Consider the following 24,141-nt stretch of genomic DNA (forward strand, 5'->3'; position numbering starts at 1 on the left):
ATGGTATATTTGAATCATTATCATTATCAGTTTATTTAGCAGTACATTTGCAAGCTTCTCTTTTCTTTCTTTTTTCTACCTACACCTTTTTTGGCATTCTTCACTCATTGCTCAACCAACTCAAGCCAATTGACAACCATCATGGCCTTTAGCAAATTCACCGCAACCCCATTATGCAACCCATCATCCAAGAACCTCGTCTGAACGGTCGCATTCCATGTCCCCAAGACGTCAAACCCAACCGTTCTAGCCCGTTCCCGCATCCCGTTTTCGAACCGCTGCGTGGCTTGTAATCCATGCGTCGCGAGCTTCGAGTTGGAAACTTGCGGCCCTGAAGCTCCAGGCGTGAGAAAAATCTCGTGAAGAGTCACTGCACGAGGAATACACGGCACAAGTGCGTCACGCGCATGTGCCAGCCAGGTAGTTGCTATTTCGAGGTCGAATCCGTGGCTGTAGATGAAGGCCACCGGGTTTGAGTCGCGTGCGATAAGACGTACAAGTCTTGTCTGCACCTCGCGGATCGACTCTTCATTGGCATTGAGGTCGAGTGAAGGTAATCTGATAATCTCGACATTAGCTATTGGTGCACCGCGACACTTTATCATGTTACTGTTATGATCTAGGATCTGTCGAACGCTCGTCGGGCGGGTCACGGGGCAAGCGGAACTTGAAAATGCCTTGTCGCAGGTACATTCATTTGCCTGCCAGTCATTTATAAACGCCCATGGCATAAGCGATCCATACATCAAATCCTCACGAAGTAAGGATAACAAACCACCAAACACATTTTCAATGCTCTCGTCTCCCACAAAGAGAATGTGCTCGTATCGCGAGAGTATAGTACATATATCCTCAGTTGAATGCCACCACAGCGCGCATCCTTGACAGTGGTATGGCGCGTCGACACCAATACGTCCGCCAGAACTCACAGACTCAATGAATGATTTCGAGTCATAACAGGGCGACTTTCCCGCAGCTCCATATATCGCGTTACTAGACACGAAGCACGAATCTAGACTAGAAAAGTTGGCAAGGTAATTGCGTTCTTCTTGCACAGTGAATGATTGACGATGCCGTTCAACTTCTATAGAGTCAGTGCGCATGGAGAGTTTGTGTTGTGTATGCGTATGAAAGTCCTTTGTGGACATTTTGTAGAAATCGGGGAGTTGATTGATGTAGTGGGGGAGGTACAAGGCGGAAAGGTAGATTGAAACGACTAGAAGCATGATAACCTCGCCCAGTACTATAATATTTCGCATGCGCATTATTGTAATTGCCACGAAAATACTATCATTAAAAATGGTATTGAATAACAGAAAAGCAAGAGATTATGGGCAGAGAAGTACAAATCAGAAATGGAAACCATACAATAGAAAGAACTAAAGAAGATCAGAACAAAATCGATCACAGTCAAACCTTACAGCACTTTATTTATCAGATATACCACAGTAAAGTAAACCAACAGAACTTGCATAGAACGAGCGAAACACAGAAAGAACGTACTGAGCGAGCCTTGTACAAAGCAAGACGCGCGCGCTCTCCTTGTAGAGTGGTTATGTAATTTGATTCGTGTGCGGCTGATGGTTCCCATGACAACGACATAAACACTGCGGCGTGGTCTCGAAGCTGAGCAGGACAAATACCAACTTGTTCGATTTACCACAGCAAGGGACGCAGAACGCACACTCTGCACCGTGCGTCGGATGCATTGCTTGCTATTGCTGATAATATAAGCGAATCTGCCGGAAAAACGTATTAGTCACAACATACGAAGGATAACAATGGCTGGTGCAGTACCGCCGCAGTCGTCAACTCCCACTATCAGAGACCACTACGAGGCTCTCGAACTAATCGGTCACGGCACATTTGGTCAGATACGTAAAGTACGACACCGCGGTGATGGGCATGTACTTGTACGTAAAGAGATATCGTATGGTCGAATGACGCAGCGCGAGCGAAATCAGTTACTGGCAGAGTTACGCATTTTGAAAGGGCTGCGGCATCAAAATATTGTGCAATATATGCATCACGAGCGAGATCCCGAGAGCGAAGAGGTACATCTATATATGGAGTATTGCGGTGGTGGAGATTTGGCACAGCTGATTAGGAATTGCCGTGAGGCAGGGTATGTTTATAAAATCATGTCCTATACGCCAACGAGTTTTAAATGCTAACTAACGGTTTAGACAACATGTACCAGAAACGATAATATGGAGCATATTGACGCAGCTGCTTCTTGCTCTTTACCGCTGTCATCACGGAATTGACGCTCCGGCGCTCTCGAGCGTATTTGCTCCGCAAGACGACCCGCCGCCGATTCCATCAACATGCATTCTACACCGCGACATCAAACCTGAGAACGTCTTTCTTGACAACGAAAATTCCGTCAAGCTAGGCGACTTTGGACTTTCGAAAATGGTCGATCCCGCACACTCGCTCGCCACTACCTACGTGGGCACGCCATACTACATGAGCCCAGAGGTTCTCCTTGATCAACCTTATACTCCACAATCGGATATGTGGTCACTCGGCTGCGTCCTATACGAGCTATGCGCCTTGCATCCGCCATTTACAGGAAAGTCGCATATACAGCTAGCGCAAAAGATCAAAGAGGGAAGGTTCGCGGCTATACCTGCTGGGTACTCTCTTGCGCTGCAAAAGGTGATATCAGCATGCTTATTGCTGAACCCACAAAAGCGACCTACTACGCATGATTTGCTACAGAACGAGATTATAAGATTACATAGGAGAGAGCGGGATTTGGTTGAGCTTCATCGCGATCTGAGGATGCGAGAGGAGGCCGCGACAAAGAGGGAGCAGGAGCTACTTGCGACTGAGCGGGAGTTGATGGCGACTTGGGAGAGAAACGAAAGGTATGAGCAGGAACTTGTACTTCAGCATCGGCAAATGCAGTCATCTTTTACAGAAGCCGTTGAGGCGCGTGCAAGAGACCTTGTCACCGAGTACTTCCGCTCACAGCAGGAGCAACACCAGGAGCAACACCAAGAACAACAGCAGGAGCAGGATCAGCAGCAGGATCAGCAGCAGGATCAGCAGCAGCAGGAACAGGGACAGGATCATCAGCAGCAGGAATTTTCCGGGCCGCGACAAGAGAATGTCGAAGTTAACGGAACTCCGCGATCAGCACTATCTAATCGCCATAGCATCTCAGATTTGCGACAAATGTACAACAATGGCAGTGGCAGTAGCCTGATAGCATCGCCGATGGATATCTCATACTCTCCCTTTCCGAGCGCATCACCACTTGGCACATTCCCCTCCCGTCACCCAGCTGCAGCTGCGCGAACACCAACACGCCTGCGATACGCCCAAACAGCCTCACCGATGCCAGTTGACAGCTCTCCATTTGCTTCACCAATGATGATGTCGCCCGTTGTAGCGCGACGACCTGCGCACGCTACTGCACAGTCGACACCGACATTGCCGACTACGGCGGCGATGAACAAGCGCAAGACACGCAGCTCTGGTGAAAATATCTCGTCGACAAGACAACTACAAGCCCTTAGTGATAATGTGGACATTAACTCGCAGAGGCCATCCACAGCGCAAGGGATTGGATTAGGAGCCGCTGCCGCGCGTGCAAAGATTATGGCGACTGATGCCGAGAGCAAGAAGAGTGGAATGGCGAGAACGATAATGGATATCCAGCGAGACTCGGCGAAGAAAAGCGGTAGTATGAACACTATCACTCTTTCGAGTCCGAGCACTCGGCGCGTCGGTGGCGGAACGGCGTGGCTTCTGAATACGGATAGTGATGGCGATGTAGCAAGTCCGTTTATGAGGCGGTATGAGCGGAGTGCATAGAGTAACATACTGATATCGTGAGCATAGTATCTATATGAGACGGGCAGTTTACAGGCGGTAATCTCTTTTATTAAGACATTGACACATAATGTTATTTGTAAAATAGAATAAAGAGCGATAACATAATGCTTTTTTTGTTGATACTCACTCAGGTGATAGCGAGCGCACTCAACTCTCGTCGTATCTCAAATAGCAGCACCGCAACACCATAAATCAATTCAAATCACTCAGAATATACATCCCACATTCTCTATCTTTCTCACATGTTCGTGCATTGTGTCTTGACTTATCACAAGCGTTACAGTGCCGAACGGTAGCGGTCCTCGTCCTGATTCCACCACAATTCGCACGTTTTTTGGCTCCCTTCCCTTAGGCCCTTGTCGTCTAGCAAACTTATCGCAGCCTTGAAAGTCTCCTTGTTCGTTTCCTTCGTCGAAAGACGTGCCAAATGCGGCCTGAAAGGCGGAAAAGAGTAGTAATAGTCTTCTTTTTACTATAACGTTGATATTTCATTGAGAGGCGGTCTTCATGGCTGTCGAGCACCAACAGCCTTTTATCTGTTTTACGAGGGCTACTATACTGATCTGAGTGTTCAAGTTATTGAAGCCCAAGTTCGTTCGTAGCCCACCCATTTTTGCTAATTGCAACCACTCATTCGGCGGAAAATGGGTTATTACGGTACCAAACCTCAAGATGATTTTAACATTTTATGACAACAAACGACGGCATGGCTCAGTCGTTCGATTGAACGGCCTGACTCACAGAGGCCCATTCCCGGTTTCCAGGCTGTATCATTAGACTTTCACACGTCTTTTCTATAAGATCATTACCAGGGATGACAGGATGTAGTTTTATTCATAAGAAAACCAGCCTCGCCGAAATTCCTATGTCGCACTCGACAGTGCAATGTAGTGGTCTCAGAAAGCTCAAAATCCGCGCCAATTAATCAAATCTTTGAATAACGCTCTCTGACCGTCGTATGGACGCGAAATTCGCGCTCAAAGCTGAGGTTACCGCTTGACAAAGTTTACTGATCAACGACCTCCGGCGATGTCAATGTTACGCGTGATGCATGCCCCGCGTCGTCCCGAGTAAAAATGGCCATATCTTCTACACCACCAAGTCAGCAAGAAAAACTCTCGCGCATTCTAGTCAAGTGCCTCTCGCACGACAGTCTCCCCATCTTTCCAAGTCAAGTTAAAAGAACTGGGCCAGCCGTCGATGCGAGCAGTTGTGCCGCGTTTCTTCGTCGGCTTAGCGTTGTGCAACCGATTGAGAAAATGCTTACAGCAGCGCAAACACTAATTTTTTGCCGGATTGAGATTGACGAGCTTGAGTAACATACTGTACTTGTGCTTCTTTTAGTTGTGTGTTCATTTTTGTTGATTGAGGAACTTCTGTTTAATGAGCTTTTGAACGCGTACACACAAAACCCTTGCCACGCGATTGTGATCAAAACAAACTACTTTTTGTGCAATTCCTTCCCCACGTCTTCTGTCTCTCCTTTACATCCAGGTAAAAGGACAACTGACTGAAATAATGCACAGAGCATCAATGGCGAATTCCCAAGCGGGAAGTTTTCATTCGCGAGCATCAATAGAACCAACGTCGCTACGACCTCGTCAGATGTCACATTTACACTCGCAGTTGGCGCAGTTACAGGCAAATCTAAGTGACCTTGAGAGTTTGCTGCGAGTTACTGCCGTGCAGGCCGAGTATATTAAACGACTAGGTGGGCTACAAGGGTCTTTGTAAGTTTCGTATTTTTTTTTACCGTTTATCCGGTGTTGGGGTTTATATACTAATTGTTTGGTTAGATTCATGGCGGCAGGACGCGTATTTGAGCGCGATGCAATGGCCGAGCAACAGCGACAACAGCAAGTATCAACAATTGAAACCGACGCACACACGTCTATTTCGACTGTGTAGATAACAAGTGCTATGGAGAGTTTGGAGGGTGTGGGTACGAATTATGGCGTCTTTTTTCCTGTGTGTTGTTTTTTGCTTGTTTGTGTTTTAATCTGAATAACAAATATTTGATTAAATCGGCTACTTATAATCAAAAACATTTGTCTAATTGTATCTTCGAATAGAACCACAGACAATTCTAAAATCTACATTCGAGTTGTACGAATGCGCAATCTTATTGTGACATAGCGAGAACATGCCAAAAAAGCAATAATGAAAAAAGCATTCACGTTAATTTCTATGTTTCTTCGCATTTTAAATAATTAAAATAGATAAATGAGCACAAAAAAAGTGAACCAGAACCCAGAACCCCACTAATAGCATATAAATCAGTAGTTTAAAAAAAAATAAAAACGTAAATTCAAATCACATTTACGACAGTATAACGCCGTACGCATTTTCTAGTTGAAAAGCATCTTGCGGACGTAGTCGTAAACAGATGACTCGTCAGAAGGACCAGTCATTCGTTCAGGAGCGGTACGATGAGTCTTGCGCGCCAAGTCGGGCCTTCTGATATTTTTGCGTTGGCAAAGCAATACTTTGTCGTGGACAATAGCCGAAAGAGTGGCAGGGTCTACTTCGTCCAGGGTGGCGGCGAGGTGGAAAGCATCGGCAATGCAAGCCTTGTAAAATTCGTTCCCCTTTAAATGAAGCTTAAAACCTTCCTCGTCGAAACCGTGGTGCATAGGGCGGCGAGGGCGGAAGTGATCCATGTCTTCCTCGTCGTAACCGTGGTGCATAGGGCGGCGAGGGCGGAAGTGCTCCATGTCTTCCTCATCGTAACCGTGGTGCATAGGGCGGCCAGGGCGGAAGTGCTCCATGTCTTCCTCGTCGTAACCGTGGTGCATATGGGGGCGAGGGTGGAAGTGATCCATGTCTTCCTCGTCGTAACCGTGGTGAACAGAGCGGCAAGGGCGCCAAAAGACATGCTCGCGGTCACCGACAGAGAAATCGACGAACGGCACTCTGATTTCGCTAAAAGCAGGCATTGGAGGACGCTTCTCATGCGGAGCATCGTCGTCATGGTCATCGTCGCCGCCGTGGCGAGGAGGGAAGTGAGGAAAGGGTAGCGGTGCCTTGAGAGTGACATTTTTGTACATCTCGATGGGGATGTCTCCGATGTAAGCAACGTTTCCAAAGCCGCCAAGCCAGTAAACTGACTCAGGAACAAATGTCATGAAGGCAGTTTTGTGGATCTTGTTACCAGGAAGCCAAGCCTTCGCATCCGGATGGCGGTGCAAAAAGCAAAACTCGGCCTTCTTGATCTCCTCGTCATCCTCAATGAAAGAAAGGTTTCCAGTAAGAGAAGCACGGGGTTCGGATGCAGGAGAGAGAGAAAAGAACTTGGGAGTGTACTTGATAGAGAAAGAGACGGGCGAACCCTCGAGCCAGTTCTTGTAATTGTGGCCGACCTCGACCATAAGCAGAGTGAGCGTACCGTCCTCAGAGCAATCAGCATAGTATTCCAAGAGGCCGATAGCGGATCCCTCTAGCGGGCCAGATTGAAAGACGGTATTCATGTCCGCGAATGCCTCGGATTTGATAAGATTGCGGACCTGAACAGCCGCTTCATCGACAGATGGGCGGGCGCTTGTTAGTATCTCCTGCTCCTGAATCTTGGGTGAGCGCTTGGTGAGGAAAGCCAGCGGGTTCGCAGCGACTGATCCAGCAAGAGCCGCAGCCGCAAATATTGCAAAGAGCTTCATGGCGAAGAAGAAGAAGCAGTGGTTAGTTGGTGAAGAGAAGAGGATGAGAAGAGAAGAGGAGGGGACAGGTGACATCGGCGGACGCGCGTTCCTGCGCCGCCTAAGCGGTCCAGGCTCAAGCATGCTCCTCATTATGTAATATATATATAAGCAAAATTCACGTGAGTCTTATTATTGACTTGCGGCATTGATTTGATAAAACTAATTTAGCTGACCTTTCTGATATTTTGACTACACAGTCTTCACCCCCCAATGCTCGGCCGATTCTCTCGTCGGGCTGCCAGCTCCTTCACTCATCGACTGAGCCTGTTCAATGCCTCGCGATCGCTCTCGCATTCGTTCCCAGACCACATCGCTGTCGACGAGGAAGTGCGCGCGGCTGTCAACGCCAATGCCCCGGTCGTTGCTCTCGAATCGACTATTCTCACTCACGGCATTCCCTTCCCGCACAATCTCGCGCTCGCTCATGACCTCAACAAAATAATTCGTAGTGAAGGTGCAGTACCGGCAACAATTGGCCTTATTAAGGGCCGTCCCGTTGTCGGTGCCTCCGACGACGAACTTGAATATCTCTGCACCCCTCCGATCGCCGGCGCAGACAAATTCATCAAGATCTCTCGCCGCGATATCGCATACGCTGTCGCCCACGGTGTCTCCGGAGGCACTACTATTGCGGGGACCATGATTCTCGCGCACCTTGCCGGCATCCGCGTCTTCGCGACCGGTGGCCTCGGGGGCGTGCATCGCGGAGCAGAGCAGACGCTCGACGTGTCGGCAGACCTTGAGGAGCTCGGTCGCACGCCTGTCGCCGTCGTCAGCGCTGGAGCTAAAGCGATTCTTGATCTGGAAAAGACTTTCGAGTACCTCGAGACAAAGGGTGTGCATGTCTCAACTTTAGGCGAGAAAGGTGTCAATATTCCGGCGTTTTACTCGCGTGACTCTGGTATCAAGAGCCCATTTAATTGGTCTACACCAGAGGAGGCCGCCGCCGTCATTCGTAAGGGCTCCCCTTTATTTGACTAATGTTTCTTTTCTTTTCAACTTGCTAACTTGTCTTGTTTGAATCTTTGCAGATGCAAATACACTTCTCCAACTGCAGTCTGGCTTACTCTTCTGCGTCCCTCCTCCACCTGAATACGCAATCCCGACCGCCGAAATTGACTCTGCTATTGACGAGGCTGTGATTGCCGCAAATGAAGCACAAATAAAAGGCAAAGACATTACTCCGTTCTTGCTCGACCGCATTCTGCAAATCACCGATGGCAAGAGCTTGACCTCGAACGTAGGGTTCGTTAAGAACAATATTCGCATGGGCGCAAAGATTGCCGTCGCATTGTCAAAGCGTGAAAATGATAATAATGAGGTTCGTTGAGTGCTTCTATTTTTCTCTTTCTTTGAGCTCTTCTCTTTGTATTTGGGATTCCACGGCTTGCATGTAAATAGACAAATATACATCTTTTTGATATTCATACTCTCTTTGCAGACGTCCTTTATACCGTCTTTCTCAACCTCCGCTGCTCCCTTCACCACTCCACCAGAGCCACACTCGCAACCTCTAAATTCAGCAACACCATCGTCAACGCAGACACGATGTCTGGTGGTTGGAGCAGTAGCAGTAGACCTCACCTGCGACCTTCCTTACGCTTCCCTCGCAACCCCATCTACCTACCACCACACCTCTAACCCGGGGGCCATCCACCGCACTCCCGGCGGCGTCGGCTTTAACGTCTGCCTCGCAGCCGCCTACTCGTCAAGCATTTCTCCCTCTGCCTTCCGTATGGTCTCCGCGGTCGGTCCAGATGCACGCGACATAAACGCAGCACTAGGTCTCTCATCAACGCATGCTCCCGACATGAATGGAGTGCGCGTTGACGAGGCAGGCCGCACCGCGCAGTACATTGCCATGCACGACCAGCATGGCGGTCTAATTCTCGCTTGTGCAGACATGGCGCTCGTCGAGCAACTTGACACATCGCACATTCGCTCTGAGTTCGAGCGCGTCAACAGCGATTTCCACAGCGTAAAATGGGTCGCCGTTGACGCGAACTTGGATTCAACTCCGCTTATTGCTGCCGTGTCTGGTGCCGCAAATATTGGTGCCAAAGTTCTGCTCGAGCCTACGGCAGTAGTCAAAGCGCAAGGCGTGCTTGATCTTCTTCTTCGCGGCGATCTAGCGGGTGCGTTCACGAGTTCGTCTACAAGCAGGAAAGCTGGTAAAATCGACGTAATGACGCCCAACAACATTGAACTTGCCGCCCTCTTTGACTACGCGCGTACAAAGGGTTTGTTTGAAGGGTCTGAATGGTGGTCAATGATTGATTCCTTCGGCACGACGCAAAGTTTTCGAGACGCAGTCGGCCGACTGCATTTATCTTCTGGTAATAAAGAGCTCGAGGCCGAGATTGTCGGCAAGGGAATCGTGCAACAGGCTGTTCACCTATTACCTTTCATCCCGCATCTCTTTGTAAAACTCGGACATCTGGGTGTAGTCTCCGTACAACTCCTCGACACCGAATCGCTCACGAATATTCCTGTCAACCCTCGTAACGTCTCCGCGCAACTGATAGTCGCAAACAACCTCCTTATATGGCATGGTGCAAACGGCCGCTCGATAGTCGTCAGCTACCACCCTCCTCACACCGTGTCAAAGAGTGACATTGTAAGCGTCACCGGTGCAGGCGATTCCTTTGCTGGCGTACTACTCTCCGAGTTTGTCGATTCCAAAAATGAGAATGTACTTGCTGATGTAACTGAGATCAAGAGGATTGTTGAACGAGCACAGATGGCATCCGTTATGACGCTTAAAAGTAGATTTGCTGTTAGTCCTGAAATTCGGACCTTGTAATGCGTGGTGTCATTCATAGATATTTTTGAATAGATTAGAAAGAAATTTCATTGATATACTAGTTCAATTGCAAATCAGGACAAGCCATTTTCGAATAGCATCGAAGTAGCCTCTCCATAGTTGACTGTATGATCGTTTGCATCAAATAGACCGCCCTACTTTTCTTCGCTGACGAGTAAACACTCTGTCGAGAAATTGCTTTCAAATGCACCACTGCCAAAAATAGTATAAAGAATTTTATCTGAAATTTTTTTGCTGTGAGAGAGGGCTCTCTAAACTACTTACTGATTCTTCCTGTCAAAAACTGACTTTCGACTTGATCTATGCAATACTATGAAATTATTTTTACTTTGAAAGAGTCAAGAAATAAGCCCAAGATAGAAAGTCAGCTAATATATAAAATGTATCATATTCAACAAAATCTTGTAAAACCAAATAAAAAACAAAAAAAAAAAAAACTCCAGCGGTAAAGCCCCACAAATTGTCTGACAGTAATGCCAAAAAAGAAGACACATACATATATCCAGCGCCCCAAAACTCATCACTATCATAAAACCAATTGTCCTGTTAAAGATGCAAATACAAGTACAGATATGCTAAAAAAATCCGATTGTAGAACGCCCCATTATCACATAGCCAAAGCGGCCATAGGCTCTTCGACTTCACTATTGTTCTCTTTCATCTTTTGACTAATTTGCTGCACCTTCCACACCAGCACACTCTCATAGCAAATGACAAACTGCCGTAGACATTGTACCATTGACAAACGTTGCGTGCGTAGCTCGTTCACAAGATCAGCAATCAAATCCTGAGTCTTTGACATCACCGACGAGTTACGCTGCATGATATCAATAGCAGAGTCAACAGTGCAGAAAGTACCGGTGCGTCCACAGCCGGCACTGCAATGCACAATTATTGGATGTTGACTGCAAGTAATGTTTGCATCCTCGTTATTGTACTTTGACGTAAGACCACTGAGAGAAACCAAATCAATAGGGTCGGCAGGCTCACCAAGATCGGGCCAAGAAGCGTATTGGATATGAATAACAACACGATCCCCAGCGGCCTTGTTGTTCACATTTGAGAGTGCAAACTCCCGCACACGAACTTTTGTGCCGGTCTTCTCACTGAGCACCACATCGTTCTCTGACTTAATCGTCAACAAAACCTTCCCGTACACCGATGGCTGCCAGTACGAATGACACTTAACTTGACCACCTTCCTGCACTGGCGTCAGCATGAGAATGACGCGCACGTCCTGATCCCAGACCACAGACCAGAAGTCGGCAAATGTGTCTGGTAAGGGACCTTGTGTTGCAATATAGCGCTTTATGCTCCCGTGAGGTGAGATGTAGGATGCATTGATGTAATCGCAATTTCCCGGAGCGCACGACAGCTTTACACGGGTGTGATCGTAAGGAAAAATATTATTGTATCGGTTCTTTACACCTCGTTCTAGCGCTGCCATGATTGAGAATTCGCATGGGCTCTTAATGCTGCTCTCCATCTCAACCGCAGGAGTATCAGGAATAGTAGCAGCAGGAGTCAGTACTTTACCGGTAATGGAAGAAAAAGCGTTAGATATTGAACAAGGCTTTGAGATTGTGCAAGCAGAGCTGAAGGCGCTTTCCAGCCGTCTCTTTTCAGCCTGTTCAATCTCCAAAAACCGATCAGCGACGCGCGCTGCGCCGTCATTAGTCGATATTACATCTTGTAACCATTGCGGTAGCATGGACATTTTTGTAGGGGTGCAGTCATCGGGGACACGGATGGGAATAGGTTCACCGACGCCACCAATGAGATCCATGTTTTGACGAATACTTGAAAAGAGCGGGTTAACAGGCTTGCACATGGCGAAGGTCGGCATACGCAAGCCAGAGAGAATGGGCAAACGACATTTCCCTTGCGCTGAGGGGGAAGCGCATCGCGACGATGTAGGAGTAGTAGAAGACGAGGGACTAACAGCAGCAACAGTAGCAGCATCGTCTTCGCCGTCATTATGTTCCATGAAGTCTTTAAATTGCATGGCAAAGTCACATGAACCACCTAGCGCATGCAAACCGTTAGAATTGAGACGTAGTAAAGATAAATATAATCTAGTTACCTTTAAGATAGTACACGCGGCCCGTGTAAGCCTCATCTTGAACAAACTTTCGCGCAGTCTGGTAGATACATGACGCCGCGGTCAAACTCGACGAAGAACCATCGTAGACTACGACATCACGTTTGGATTGCCAGCCCGTAAAAGAATCGCGTTGAGACTCGCATAAAGACTCTACGATCTTGGCGACTGTGAAAGCGGGACGCTTAAGTATAGTTGAAGGAATACAGAGGTTCGCCGCGCCGCGAATGTGGTCTGCGGAAAAGACTGCGTAGGGACGCACGTCAAGTATCAGCAGTAAAGAAGAAGATGAAGAAATCATGAGGGCCAGCTCATGCGGGCATAGAGGAGCGATGGCGGCGGTGTCGGGAAGCGGGGCGACGTTGACGGCAGACTGGCGTCTCACCGGAGACTTCAGCGCGAGCGAGCAGAGCGTGGGTGCGGATGCAGACAAGAGATTAAACGACGAGGCAGCAGAGGCTCCAGCATCAGTACAGGTCGGGCTCGATTCTGTACTGGCTTTGTCAGAGAGCGGAGGCAGGGAGCAAGGCGGAGTAGGAGGAGGCTGCAAGTCGAAGAAGGAGGCGGGCTGGCCGCTGCCAGCATTGGCCACGTCGGCGGAGGGCGTCGGCAGCGGCAGGACGAGCTGTTGCCGCACCGAGGCCATTTGAGTGGGTTGCAGTGAGTAGGTTGCAGAAGAGAACAGGAGGAACCAGGAAGGAAAGAAAGAGGATAGTTGAGAGAAGATAGTGGAGGGAGCAGAAGGCAGAGATACATAGAGCCGGTCGAAGGTGGTGTGGATAAGTAGGGTTGCAATGCACTCGCCGCTTTGCGCTTATGCCGCAATACATAGCGCAGTTAGAACTATGACGCCAAATGACATCATTCTGCAGCTCAACGCGTGAGCAGCCAGATAAAGAAGCTCACGAGATTACAGAATATATTAATTTAATAATTCACAAAGAGGTGCTGCGAAAGCCGAGAAACAAACTAGCCAATTACGAATATATGAAAGCATAATATAATATATTTATATATTAATATATTAATATATATGTGTGAATTGATATTGTATAACATAGATAGGAAAGACTGATCACAGGCCGGCTCACAAGACCGTCTCCATCCGTGTCAGACGCCCGTAAACCCTAGAAAGTAAAAGAATGTGAGTTAGTAACTCATCCGTTAATCGAAAAGTACCAGAAAACAGCAGCAGCCACCGACAACAGGTCTAAAAACTTAAACTAGAAGAGCCAGCAAAAAGCAACTTCAGCTGTTGAAGAAGAGTCTGTGCTGGTAGACCTTCGGCCGGCAGCCCTCAATCCGCATACATTCGAACGAATTCGACTGAACCCAAAGGATTCACAAACGTAGCGGTTATAAAAATAAAATAGGACACGTACTCTCGAGGAATCCGGTACTGAATCATTCCGGCATAAATCATGCAATTCTTCGCCCGCACCCGAAGCTCACCAATCTTCTGGACCCGCTCACGTTAGCATCACGCCCACTCTATACTACCAAACAAAATGTAATCACTTACCTTGCTCCGTGTAGCGTCACCATACATGTTGCCGTCAATCTCTCGCGTGATTTGCACGCAGCACTCCATCGCAATCACAAGCAGCATCGGCACATTCCTCGCCACATTCTCATCTAGCTCACTGAATCGCTGTGCTCGCCGCCGGATCGCTCCCGTATCGCTCTCCAGCTCAAGCGGCAGCACTTGCATCGCAGTAACATGGCCCAAACACGTCTCCCACTGCCCGCTTTCAAACGCCCGTCTCGCGTCCATAATACGCAGTAGCATTGCGCACGCCTCGCGGTTCCGCGGCGACAGCTTCCGAATGATCTCCGCGTTGCTCTCATACACCGAAATCACGTTCCGAGCAAGCTGAATGGGACTTTCCTTTCCGGCCAGCGACATGCTAACCCCGCCAAGCACTGACTCCTCGCTACTGCTCAAGTCGACTACGGCAAGCGACTCGCCAAGCGTCTTGTTGATTATCACCAGGACAGTGTCGTACTCTTCACTCAAATGATAGAGTAGAATAGCATCCGATACTCGTCCGTCCTGGTCAGCTTGCTCGGCCGCCTGCTCGGTGATCGTCCGCAAGAACTGCTTCTCATCAACAATTTTAATCAGCGCCATCTTCTGCTCAATAATGCCTGGACTCCGCGCTCCATCCTCTCGAATATCTCCTAGCAGTACTGTGAACTCACGAGTCTCCAATGCCAACTCCCGCAGTGATTCATGACACATCTTCAAGTACTCTTCCCCACCCTTCAAATCGCCATTCAAGCACAGTAGAGCAAGATAGTCAAACGCAAACGCCGTATCAGTACGTCGGAAATCCCTTGTATAATAGCCAACCAATCGAGCAAAATTGATTTCCGGCAACTGACTCTTGCTGTTCAAAATCAGTAGATCTGCATCAAGCGCCGAGCTATCCAGAGCAGGTCGCAGCAATCCGTAATATGTCAGCGCAATCGCAAAATGTACGGCATCAACAGGCTGTAACTTGTACACATAATGAACAGCTCGTTCATACTGCCCGCTCAACAACAGAATCTGGAAATAAACCATCGGATTCGTTCCTCGAGAGTTGAAATGTCGTGCACCCAAATGCACAAGGATATTCCTCAACTCATCAAGCGTATACCGCTCAGTCGTTGCCGACGCTCCACCAAACACATCGCCCGCAGCAGCTACGCTATCACGTACCAGCATAAGCTGAGCCCACATCCAATCCTCAGTCACGCGCAAAACTTCTGGAATATGCTTCCGGCTCAGTTCGCATCTTCCTAGCAGCTTATATAGCGAGTACTTATAAGGATCGTCTGATTTTGGGTCGTAGTTGCGCATGTGGTGATTAAACTCCGACTGTAGACGTTCGGCAAGTTCACGAGGTAACTCGCTTTTTTCTGAGCGCGCATAGGCACGTAAATACGTAGGAAATGCTCGCTCTATTTTCTGAAAGTAGTTCTCATTATTCACCGTAAAGTCCACGGCCTCGTCAACATGTCCGGAGCGAAACAAGTAGTATAACAACGCCCATATTGGGATATTGTTGATAATCTGCATCATTGTTCTTAGTTAGTTCAATCTCAAAATGTGTAACATTGAATAGTTATTTACCTCCAAATTTGGAGCAACCCACTGCCCATTCTTTGCAAACCGTAGTTTCAAGTAAGCTAGCACCTTGTTCACGACCGATGGTATACCACCCAACTCCGCCTCAAGCGGATATTTTGCAATATCAGCCTCCACGGTCTCAAAAAACTGCTTTTCTAAAAACCGCCTTGAGCATCGCGTAATCATCTGCTTCATCCGTACACTCTCTACGGAAGCACCAGAACTCTCGCAATACATCTTTGCAAATCCACGCTCAGGAGTATCGACACTCACAAGTCCTTCAAGTATCGCCCACGAGTCACGTAACTGCACAGACCGCGAATCCGATCCAAGCCCAATAACAACCTCTTTACAAGCCTGCAAAACTGGGAAATACCGGTTCGCAAGTCGCGCCTCATTAAGTCCATGTACAACGTTAGCATAGTGCACCATTCGAGTCTGCTGCGCAACGCCTCCACCTGCTTGCGTGTCTACGCCGCCGACATCTGGAAATCCTAGCGTGCCAGACACAGGTCCCAGCACGCTCCTTCCCAGTGACGACTTCTTCCATCCGCCTACCGAAGTGGCAGTCGGTGTAGCAGTCGCAGTCGCGGCGGCAGCACTCAGCCTTAGTTCACTCGCCGTCGTTGGTCCACTTGTGATTCCAAGTTCGACAGCAAGTTTTTCAGCAGTACCGCGTGGAACAAGACCAAAATGTTCGCAGACAAGTAATTTCTCGTAATTCCAATCGATGCGTATATTCGCCGACACAAAGTCATCAAATTTTCTATTAGTCTGTCGCACAGAGTCTTCTATCGACGCCACAATACTCTCTTCACGCTTCTGTCGCAGAAACGACATGATGTCAGTATCGACGTCTCCGCCAGCCGCTATCGCTGTTGTTGACGAGCTGTGCTCTAACGTCGTGCGGAAACTAACAGTTTCAAGATCCTGTGCTATATCCTCCGCATTAATCCCCGACCCTGCCAGCAAATAATGCGCTTTTGTGTCGCCATCTGCGGAAGTGGGTGCTCGAGCGCGCAGACTTCGAGCATGTGCTGCGATCTCAGAAATTCCGAGTTGAATCGCGCCTAGTCCAGTCACATTTCTCGGAAGAGATTTTGTATTTTCGAGAAGCTGGTCGAGGAGAGAGGATGCTGGAGGTAGTAGTGGTGTAGCCGTTGTTAATGTTGCGGTTGTTGCTGATACCGCCGCTGGTGATGCTGATAATGTTGTCGCCATTGTCGAAAATATAATAGGTAAAGCAATTATACAGATTTTTAATCCGCTCAATAAATCGTTAATATATTACCGTCGTATTTATGTTGACATACAGAATGGGAAATAATCAAAAAGGGAGGATCATTCAAAAATCAACACGCTCTCTTTCGCGTTGTTGATTTCTACTGCTTCGAAAAGATTTGAATGCACAAACTCTAATTGAAACCACATGTTCAATATATTTTTTCAACAATTTGTTTATTGTAAATTCATGACTTTTTTTTTAATTCAAGCACAAAAAGTAAATTAAAATCTAATAGAAAATCATAGAATAATTCCGTCGATATATGGAACGACACCATGAAAAGAGTTCAGCAGCCAAGCTTCAGTAGAAACGTGCACATATATAAACAAAAGTCTTAAACGAGAGACAAAACACAAATAGTTCATGCCAAAACCCACAGCCGCTAATATCACATTCCTCCTTTCAATTCCTATAATCGTCAGCTAAACTTCTTTTATGTTATTAGTCCTCGTCCATTTCACTAGGCTTGAGCAGTCCGCCAACTTTCATAGCCTTCTCGCGATCAGCCTTCTGCCGCGCGGCAACCTCACTCTCGCGCTCATCAGCGTATAAATAATCTGTCGAATCCCCACCATATTCTTTGATCTGCACCAAAAAGTCACGCAGATTGAGCTTGAATCGGTTTTGGTTATCTGTCAAATTGAACAGTCCCACAACAAAATTATCAACTTGTGCGCGCTGCAGGTGCGGGAATGCATTCATCAGCATCGTCGCAGAGTATTCGCGTAAAAAGTCCGCATTGGAAGTCCCTGGCGGTGCTTGATCTGGCTTGTAAAGCGGCGCAGAGATCCGTCCTGATCCAACGAGATCAAACATCCGGGCCAGAAGGTAGGCTTGCAGTCTGAATCCAGCTTTATGATCGGCATCTGTGAGCACGAAAAACGTATCTTGCAAGATACGAATGAAAAATGTCTGATAGAACGCATCCGAAATCTGCGGGTCGGACTCGGATATATTGCTAATCAATTCGATGCAAATATTAAGTCCCGCGGCCTCGACCTCACGGTTATCGTGCTTACTCGCCCATAGACACGCATCGACAACATATCCAAATACAGGACCAGGAAGTTTCAATAGCGCAGGGAAACAGTGCAAGTTAATCGCACGGAGCAATTTGAAAAACTCAACTCGGTGCTCAGGGTACTCAGTAAAGTCCTTGTTAATCATCTCGAGAGTGCACTCAAACACATTCTCCAAAATCGACACAACTTTCTCTGTCACGAGACTTTCAAGCCTTGTGACAAGTGTCGTCATGCAGTTCAACACCTCGGCATCGCGAGCATCAGGTAAGTTCCTGTTGTAATCACCCAGCACAGCTTCAAGCAATGGCGGGGTCATGTCGTTATTCACAGCTTCTAGATCTTCCGCCTTGCTAATATACGTCTCTATCAGCTTCAAGATTTCCTTCTTGACAGTTCGTAATCCACGCACACGAGGAGTCTTTGTGGCGATCGTTCCTTGTGCAGCAATAGACTCCGAAATCATCTGACTGACGGCTTTGTAAAGTCCCAGCATGTCCATGTAATTTCTCGCCAGCTGCGGATAAAAGCATGCACCCATAGATGTACAGGCAGACACATTTGTCTTCATGATGTTGGCAAAAATCTTTATTGTGTTAGTGTCCGACAAAATCTCAGGATTCTGACCAGCCTGCTGAATGATAGCGTCCCAAGCAGCATTAGGCATCGCCATCAAATCAGCAGTTAACCGCTCCTGAATATTACGCGCCGGCTGAGCAGAAATCATGTATCCACAGGCTTCGTAAAACGTGTGAACTTGTTGTGGCTGCAAGTCAGAAGTGATTTTACCTAGTGTTCGCACAATCTCATCAATAAAAGGCTCGACTTCATTAGCTTGTTGAGCAACAAAGTGGCGCTTGCATTTTTGCGCAATTTTAATAAATGTATCGCAAGCCATATCCTGTACACCTATTAAATCAGTTAGCATCATTATCGGTATCTATCCAAAACAAGTAAAATCTACCTTCGTGGGTCTCGTGCATGAACTCAAACAGCTTGTTTACAACAGTCTTTAAAAACTTCCAGTGAGCCTTTAAAAATCTAGGATACTGCCCAACAATGTACATAATGTTTGAAGCAACGACGGCTTTGTTGTCCTTTCCTCGTTTCATCTCCGTAAGTCCCAGCAAATCTTTGATGACGGTAACCAAGAAGCGCTTCTCCATCTCCTCGTTCATGGCACCAGATATAGAGCCAATCGCCCAGCACAGAGTGTTTAGGTTATTCCACGACCACTCACTTCCATCAATCTGCCTTGCTAGCTTATTGGTCATAATCATCTCCGTATCGACAACATCAAGATGCGTAAGATAGACGAGAACTTCGCGCATACTCTTGTACAACGTAATTGTATCACTTTCCTTCACAAACTCTCTTACGATTTCACCTTCATCGTTCTCAACAATGAGCACCTCCTCTGGTTTTACCATCTTTTCAATCATGACAAGTCGTAAAGCCGATAGAACTTGTGAGTACATGTGCTTTCGCAAAGGATAGTTTTGCAAAAGATCGGGGTGCGCAGCACCGCCATTAGCAAACGCACCTGAACTAGAAGCAAAGTTAAGCTGCAAGAGCGGGTTCATCTCGTTGATTGGCAGCTGCTGAACTTCTTCATACAGTTCTAGTACGAGATGCGCCCAATAATCGAGGCAACCTTTGAATATCTCTCGCTCGTCGATTTGGGAGATCTTGATTAAGAATAAATGCGAGTTGACCAGAATTTCTTTATTTTCTTGTTGCTCAATAAGCTGAATCAAGAAGTTAGTAAAATATTTTTTTTGAAACAAGATATAATTACCTTTAGGTGGTGTGATAAAAACGAGGTGAGAAAAATTGCTAAATCTTGTAAAAGCTCTTGATCTCTCGTGCTCGCTACGTCGTACCATTCTCTAAAGTCAGTTCCAAGCGGTAGATAACCATTGACTGCCTCCATGGTTCTCAAAAAGAGTGCCAAAAACTGATTATCGTATTGTGGCCAGACAAGCGACGAGATCTCAGTGAGACATTTGAGTGCCAGATTTCGATACTCATCCACGACCAGGAACCGCGAGAGTAAGAGCTCGATAATACCGGTTTCAAAAATGTAACCATATGGCACCCAACTTAAATAGCGAAGTAGCGATTGCAATGTCGCGATGACAAGGGTAGGAGAGGTGGCAGATTCTAAAACTTCGTAGCAGAGATTATGGATCTCTGAGAATTTGTCGCACATTTCCTGCTTAAGGTTTCTAGCTTTAGCTTGTGTCATTTGCTCAGCCGAGAAATCAAACACTTCCTCGGAAAGTAGTCGCAAGATAGTCATGTTATTTTCACAGACGTTGGGAGGCTTGCCACCGGGCTCGCGCGAAGCGACGTAGGAGGCCCTGCTGGATTGCACTACCTCCGAGATAAATCCATCCCACTTGAGGGGCCATTCCTGCTTGATGATCTTAAAGACGAGTTGGCGTCAACTTTTACCATTTAAAAAAAAGTTTTTGCTTACCTCGACAAGCGTCAAATTGCACTTGTTGACCAGAGACTTTTGTGCACGAAAAGTTTGCTGATCTTCGGACATCGTGATACACATGGCGACAATGAAGTTGCGAATGCCTAAAAATACAAAATTAGATTTTGATCTGCTTTACACGCATTAAAAATAGCGACAAAGGGCCCAAAATACCTAATTGTTGATCCTCGGGTAGTGCCTTCCATCTTGTTTTAATAAGTTTCTCAAGCACTGAAAGAGCAATGTCTAAAAATCAATTAGATGTCTAGTTAATATTTCTGAATTGTCTAAAAAAAGTTCGAGCGACGAGAGAATGTGCTTATTGCCGTACATTTTGTTTGAGGGTTGTTTGATTGCTGAAGGATCTGATCTGCTCGTTGCCAGGCATCAGGATGGTCTTGGAACTATAATCGCAAAAACAAAAATCAGGCACTGCTTCAAAAAAGAAAAAAGACTTGAAAAAGGGCGAATTACCTGCGTGAGTACAGCTTGTGCCTGTTTTTGCTGTTTCACCGAAAAAGAGAGAATGTTAGCGATGGTGAACAACGACAAAGGGTGATAGGATGCTACATATAGCACTAAATTTGGCTTCTAAAGCCATACAAAACCAGAAATCAAACATTCAAGTTGTCAAGTGCAGACAAGTAGCAGAAAAAGGACAGTGCGTACCAGATCAGGCGGACCAGAGAAGAACGCGGCGACGACCTTGTCAAGCAGGTCGATGTCGACAGGCCGGTCGAAGCTGAGGATGGCCTCCATTACACGACACAGATCCAATAGCAAAAAAGGGAAAATATGCTGCTGAGGCTTGCTTGCGGAAGGTTTGAAGGCTAGACTGGTGGAGAAGGCGAGATAGAGAGACGACCCGCGAGACAAGCTTTGCGAGATCGAGACGAAGAGTACGAATGTTTGGGCAGGCGCCACGAAACCCCTTAATTTACTGATCACCACAGCCAAAGCGGCGTTATCGGAGTTTGATAATGCGGACCAATGGTTTTTGTTTACTATCTCAAAAATTACTCTCTGGAGAAATATATGACATGACATTGGTGTCAATGATTCTCACGCGATGTATATTTCAGGACACGTCTACAGATGAGTTCCATTTAATAGCAACATCTCAAAGCTAACTCATCTATTGATACAAGTCATATGCAAAACAAAACACGATAAATGAACAAACGTTCACGCTCATACATCTATGTCCAAAAGCAATCAACTATACAAACAATCATCACCATATACTGCTTATCTTACCAGCAACCCCAGAGTAGAAAAGTACACGCGAACACATTTTTTTCGTATCAAAAATGGGTCCTGTTGTCTCTCATATCCCAATTTGGGCGCAGAACATTGTCCATTTCATTCCTATGGCCCACCAGTGTTCTCGGCAAGTGACTCACTGGTCGCCCATTCATGCCCATCTGCTGCTGCTGGTGCAAATCAAGCGCATCAAGCTGCGGAGTCGGGTTGTACCGGCTCTGCGGTAGGTATTCCATCTCACTAAAAGTCTTCGACAAACGGATATTGTGTGGAGACGGAATCGAGCGAAGCTGTACATCAGCCCACCCGCGCTGTGCAATCGTCGGGCTCGACATTGGTGAGCCGCCGACAATGGACGCCGCGCCGCGTTTGCGCGATGACGGAGGTGCAAAAGAAGTTGGCGAAGCGAGAAAATCATCCTTACCTATCTTATGTGGAGTCGGCAGCTGCTCGAGCGGCATCAGCGGTTGAAGTTTTAGACGCGGCTTACCACGCTGCTGCTGCGGCTGCATGGGAGTCCGAGGGAACTGCGGTGGATAGTGGTTGAACTGCTCTTGCGCTATTTCGTTAAGCGGACGGCCAGACAGTGTCGACATGGATCTCGGCATGCTGTAATTGGCGTTTGCCCGCATAGGCTGCTGCAATGGTGGTAATGCTGGCAAAGGTGGGGCGGCTCTCATTCTTGCCGAGGGCATGCGTGAAAAGCGTCCAGTGCTATCGTAGGCAATGCCAGAATCATCGAGGAACTCTCTTGGTGTCTGGCTTAAATCAGACTGCACAGGCTTATCAAAATAGTCTTTGTAGAAAGAGCGCAATCGGTGGGCTCTTTCTTCAGCGTCGGCGGGCCTTGACAGCGATTTTGACCGATCAAGATCGTTAGAGGATTCCGGAACGTAAAGACTGTCGTGCATTTCTGCTGCATTATCTTGCCGGATTTCTTGCTGCGGAAGAGGAGCGGCAGACTCACCAGTGACAGGCGTTGGAGGCAATGTGGTATGGAGAGGTGGAACGGGTATATTCGATATGGTACCAGCATCCGAAGAAGAATCTAAGTCGTCGTCATGATGCTCATCATTCTCTCTTTGCTCTTCATCACTTTGATCCCATTCACTTTGATCCAGTTCACTCTGTGCTGCGTAAAAAGAGGTGGATTCACCGGTATAGCTACGTCGATGGGGTGATGATGGCGCAGTAATTGCATCATCGACAGAATGATACTCAGGTTCGGGGTCAGCAAACGGCGAAACGGCGCCACTTCTGAACTCTGAACTGCCGTCAGGGGCAACTTCAGCTTCGGGTGAGGTAGCACGAAGAGGAGGAGAAGAAGAAAGATCTGAATCCTGCGCCATGTACTCACGAACAACGGGCGTTTTGACTGGGTAAAAGGCATCAGCATGGGCAGCGGGGTCAGAATAAGAGAATTCAGAAGAAGAAGACGGCAACGCCATCTGACGCGGCTTGTAAACTGTGTGCATTTCGTACGATTCGGAATTATGGGCCAAGGCACGCCGAGGTAAAGCCACGAGCGAACGCGGAGGCGGGAGAGTGCCTGCGAATGGGTCATTGTCTCTCTGCGCCCGCGAACGGGCGATATCATACGGCGATTCGATGGAGGTGCGCGATTCGCCAAAGGGTCCAGGAGCAAGAAACTCAGGATAAAGCTTTTCAAAAGCGTTACCAGAGCGTGAACGCGGGGGTGTGAGGTCAAAGTCATCGTGATTGAGGTCAATTGTAGCGGCAGCCTTGTCTTCACGGCGAATTCTGCGAGCGCGGAAACGGAGCATGATGACGATGAGTAAAATGATAACTGCAGCAGGAATCCTATACAATCCAACACGGTGACAGATTAGCAAGACTCATTTGATAAACAACTGAGTAGACGAGTACGCACGCTACACCGAGGCCGATAGCCAGGCCCTGCGTGCCGATTGGCTTCTGACAGAAACTCGTGTTTTTGTCGGTGCCTTCGCATTCACTAGCCGAGGAAGTTGATGACGTCGCGGCTCGCGAGCTCAACGTCGGCGAGCGTAGTTCAAGAAAAGAGTTATGCATTTTTGAGGAAGGAGAATGCTGGGGGTGAAAGGAGAGAGAGGGGCAGAGCAGAGCAGAGCAGAGCAGAGCAGGCTTCAACCGGACTGGTGCAGACTGGTGCGGACTGGTGTGGACTGGTGCCGGCGATGAAGCGTAAATTAGAGACGGATCTCAGAAGAGGCGAAGATGAGACAGAATAAAATTGGTTTTGCTTTATCCAGAAAGCACAGAAAGGAGAGTACGTGAAGAAGCTAGTTGAGCGACGGGCTTGGGGTCGATAAACAAATGTCTGGGCGCTCAATTCGGATTAGTGCGAAAGCTTCTCGACGCGTCGTGCACGCGTTTCCGACCCCCACCACCCCAAAAAAAAAGGGCAGACGCGTTATTCGTCATAGTGCTATTATTTGAGTATTTCCAGCTTGATTTTTTGCTCATCTAGGCTCAGTTCGTGCCTCTAATGTATGCATTCTTACCGAG

General features: G+C 47.5%; 9 protein-coding genes across 9 annotated transcripts; 3 read left to right on the forward strand and 6 right to left on the reverse strand.

Annotated features, from left to right (window-relative positions):
• Positions 1-8: 8 nt before the first annotated feature.
• V2V93DRAFT_366620 (uncharacterized protein) lies at positions 9-1,508 on the reverse strand. Its single transcript, XM_066909354.1, has one exon. The coding sequence runs from the start codon at positions 1,263-1,265 to the stop codon at positions 105-107; it is 1,161 nt and encodes a 386-aa protein (XP_066767001.1). The 5' UTR covers positions 1,266-1,508; the 3' UTR covers positions 9-104.
• Positions 1,509-1,583: 75 nt separating this feature from the next.
• Positions 1,584-4,071, forward strand: V2V93DRAFT_333395 (kinase-like domain-containing protein). The gene is made up of 2 exons (XM_066907690.1): positions 1,584-2,125; positions 2,187-4,071. The coding sequence occupies exons 1-2, from the start codon at positions 1,782-1,784 to the stop codon at positions 3,823-3,825; spliced, it is 1,983 nt and encodes a 660-aa protein (XP_066767002.1). The 5' UTR covers positions 1,584-1,781; the 3' UTR covers positions 3,826-4,071.
• A 1,245-nt stretch (positions 4,072-5,316) lies between these two features.
• Positions 5,317-6,043, forward strand: V2V93DRAFT_366624 (DASH complex subunit Hsk3 like-domain-containing protein). The gene is made up of 2 exons (XM_066909355.1): positions 5,317-5,576; positions 5,643-6,043. The coding sequence occupies exons 1-2, from the start codon at positions 5,365-5,367 to the stop codon at positions 5,752-5,754; spliced, it is 324 nt and encodes a 107-aa protein (XP_066767003.1). The 5' UTR covers positions 5,317-5,364; the 3' UTR covers positions 5,755-6,043.
• V2V93DRAFT_366626 (pyridoxamine 5'-phosphate oxidase-domain-containing protein) lies at positions 5,848-7,624 on the reverse strand (the record flags this gene model as incomplete). The annotated part of the gene is made up of 1 exon (XM_066909356.1): positions 5,848-7,624. A coding segment is annotated over one exon (1,430 nt), but the record flags the coding sequence as incomplete, so codon positions are not given.
• A 90-nt stretch (positions 7,625-7,714) lies between these two features.
• V2V93DRAFT_366628 (Indigoidine synthase A like protein-domain-containing protein) lies at positions 7,715-10,386 on the forward strand. The gene is made up of 3 exons (XM_066909357.1): positions 7,715-8,496; positions 8,573-8,862; positions 8,983-10,386. Exons 1-3 carry the CDS (start codon positions 7,752-7,754, stop codon positions 10,342-10,344), a joined length of 2,397 nt encoding a protein of 798 aa, XP_066767005.1. The 5' UTR covers positions 7,715-7,751; the 3' UTR covers positions 10,345-10,386.
• A 328-nt stretch (positions 10,387-10,714) lies between these two features.
• V2V93DRAFT_366631 (protein-tyrosine phosphatase-like protein) lies at positions 10,715-13,336 on the reverse strand. Its single transcript, XM_066909358.1, has 2 exons — positions 12,449-13,336; positions 10,715-12,390 (listed from the first exon to the last, which is right to left on the reverse strand). Exons 1-2 carry the CDS (start codon positions 13,110-13,112, stop codon positions 10,973-10,975), a joined length of 2,082 nt encoding a protein of 693 aa, XP_066767006.1. The 5' UTR covers positions 13,113-13,336; the 3' UTR covers positions 10,715-10,972.
• Positions 13,337-13,410: 74 nt separating this feature from the next.
• On the reverse strand, positions 13,411-16,945 carry V2V93DRAFT_366633 (Nup93/Nic96-domain-containing protein). The gene is made up of 4 exons (XM_066909359.1): positions 15,585-16,945; positions 13,989-15,524; positions 13,849-13,925; positions 13,411-13,593 (listed from the first exon to the last, which is right to left on the reverse strand). Exons 1-4 carry the CDS (start codon positions 16,800-16,802, stop codon positions 13,554-13,556), a joined length of 2,871 nt encoding a protein of 956 aa, XP_066767007.1. The 5' UTR covers positions 16,803-16,945; the 3' UTR covers positions 13,411-13,553.
• A 77-nt stretch (positions 16,946-17,022) lies between these two features.
• On the reverse strand, positions 17,023-21,240 carry V2V93DRAFT_366637 (CRM1 C terminal-domain-containing protein). The gene is made up of 8 exons (XM_066909360.1): positions 21,040-21,240; positions 20,845-20,874; positions 20,702-20,774; positions 20,545-20,616; positions 20,368-20,474; positions 19,684-20,313; positions 18,850-19,633; positions 17,023-18,794 (listed from the first exon to the last, which is right to left on the reverse strand). Exons 1-8 carry the CDS (start codon positions 21,127-21,129, stop codon positions 17,308-17,310), a joined length of 3,273 nt encoding a protein of 1,090 aa, XP_066767008.1. The 5' UTR covers positions 21,130-21,240; the 3' UTR covers positions 17,023-17,307.
• Positions 21,241-21,421: 181 nt separating this feature from the next.
• On the reverse strand, positions 21,422-23,903 carry V2V93DRAFT_366642 (uncharacterized protein). The gene is made up of 2 exons (XM_066909361.1): positions 23,525-23,903; positions 21,422-23,454 (listed from the first exon to the last, which is right to left on the reverse strand). The coding sequence occupies exons 1-2, from the start codon at positions 23,683-23,685 to the stop codon at positions 21,675-21,677; spliced, it is 1,941 nt and encodes a 646-aa protein (XP_066767009.1). The 5' UTR covers positions 23,686-23,903; the 3' UTR covers positions 21,422-21,674.
• Positions 23,904-24,141: the final 238 nt, after the last annotated feature.

Source organism: Kockiozyma suomiensis (genome assembly GCF_038497685.1).
Source record: "Kockiozyma suomiensis strain NRRL Y-17356 unplaced genomic scaffold V2V93scaffold_4, whole genome shotgun sequence".
NCBI classification, from domain to species: Eukaryota; Fungi; Ascomycota; class Lipomycetes; order Lipomycetales; family Lipomycetaceae; genus Kockiozyma; species Kockiozyma suomiensis.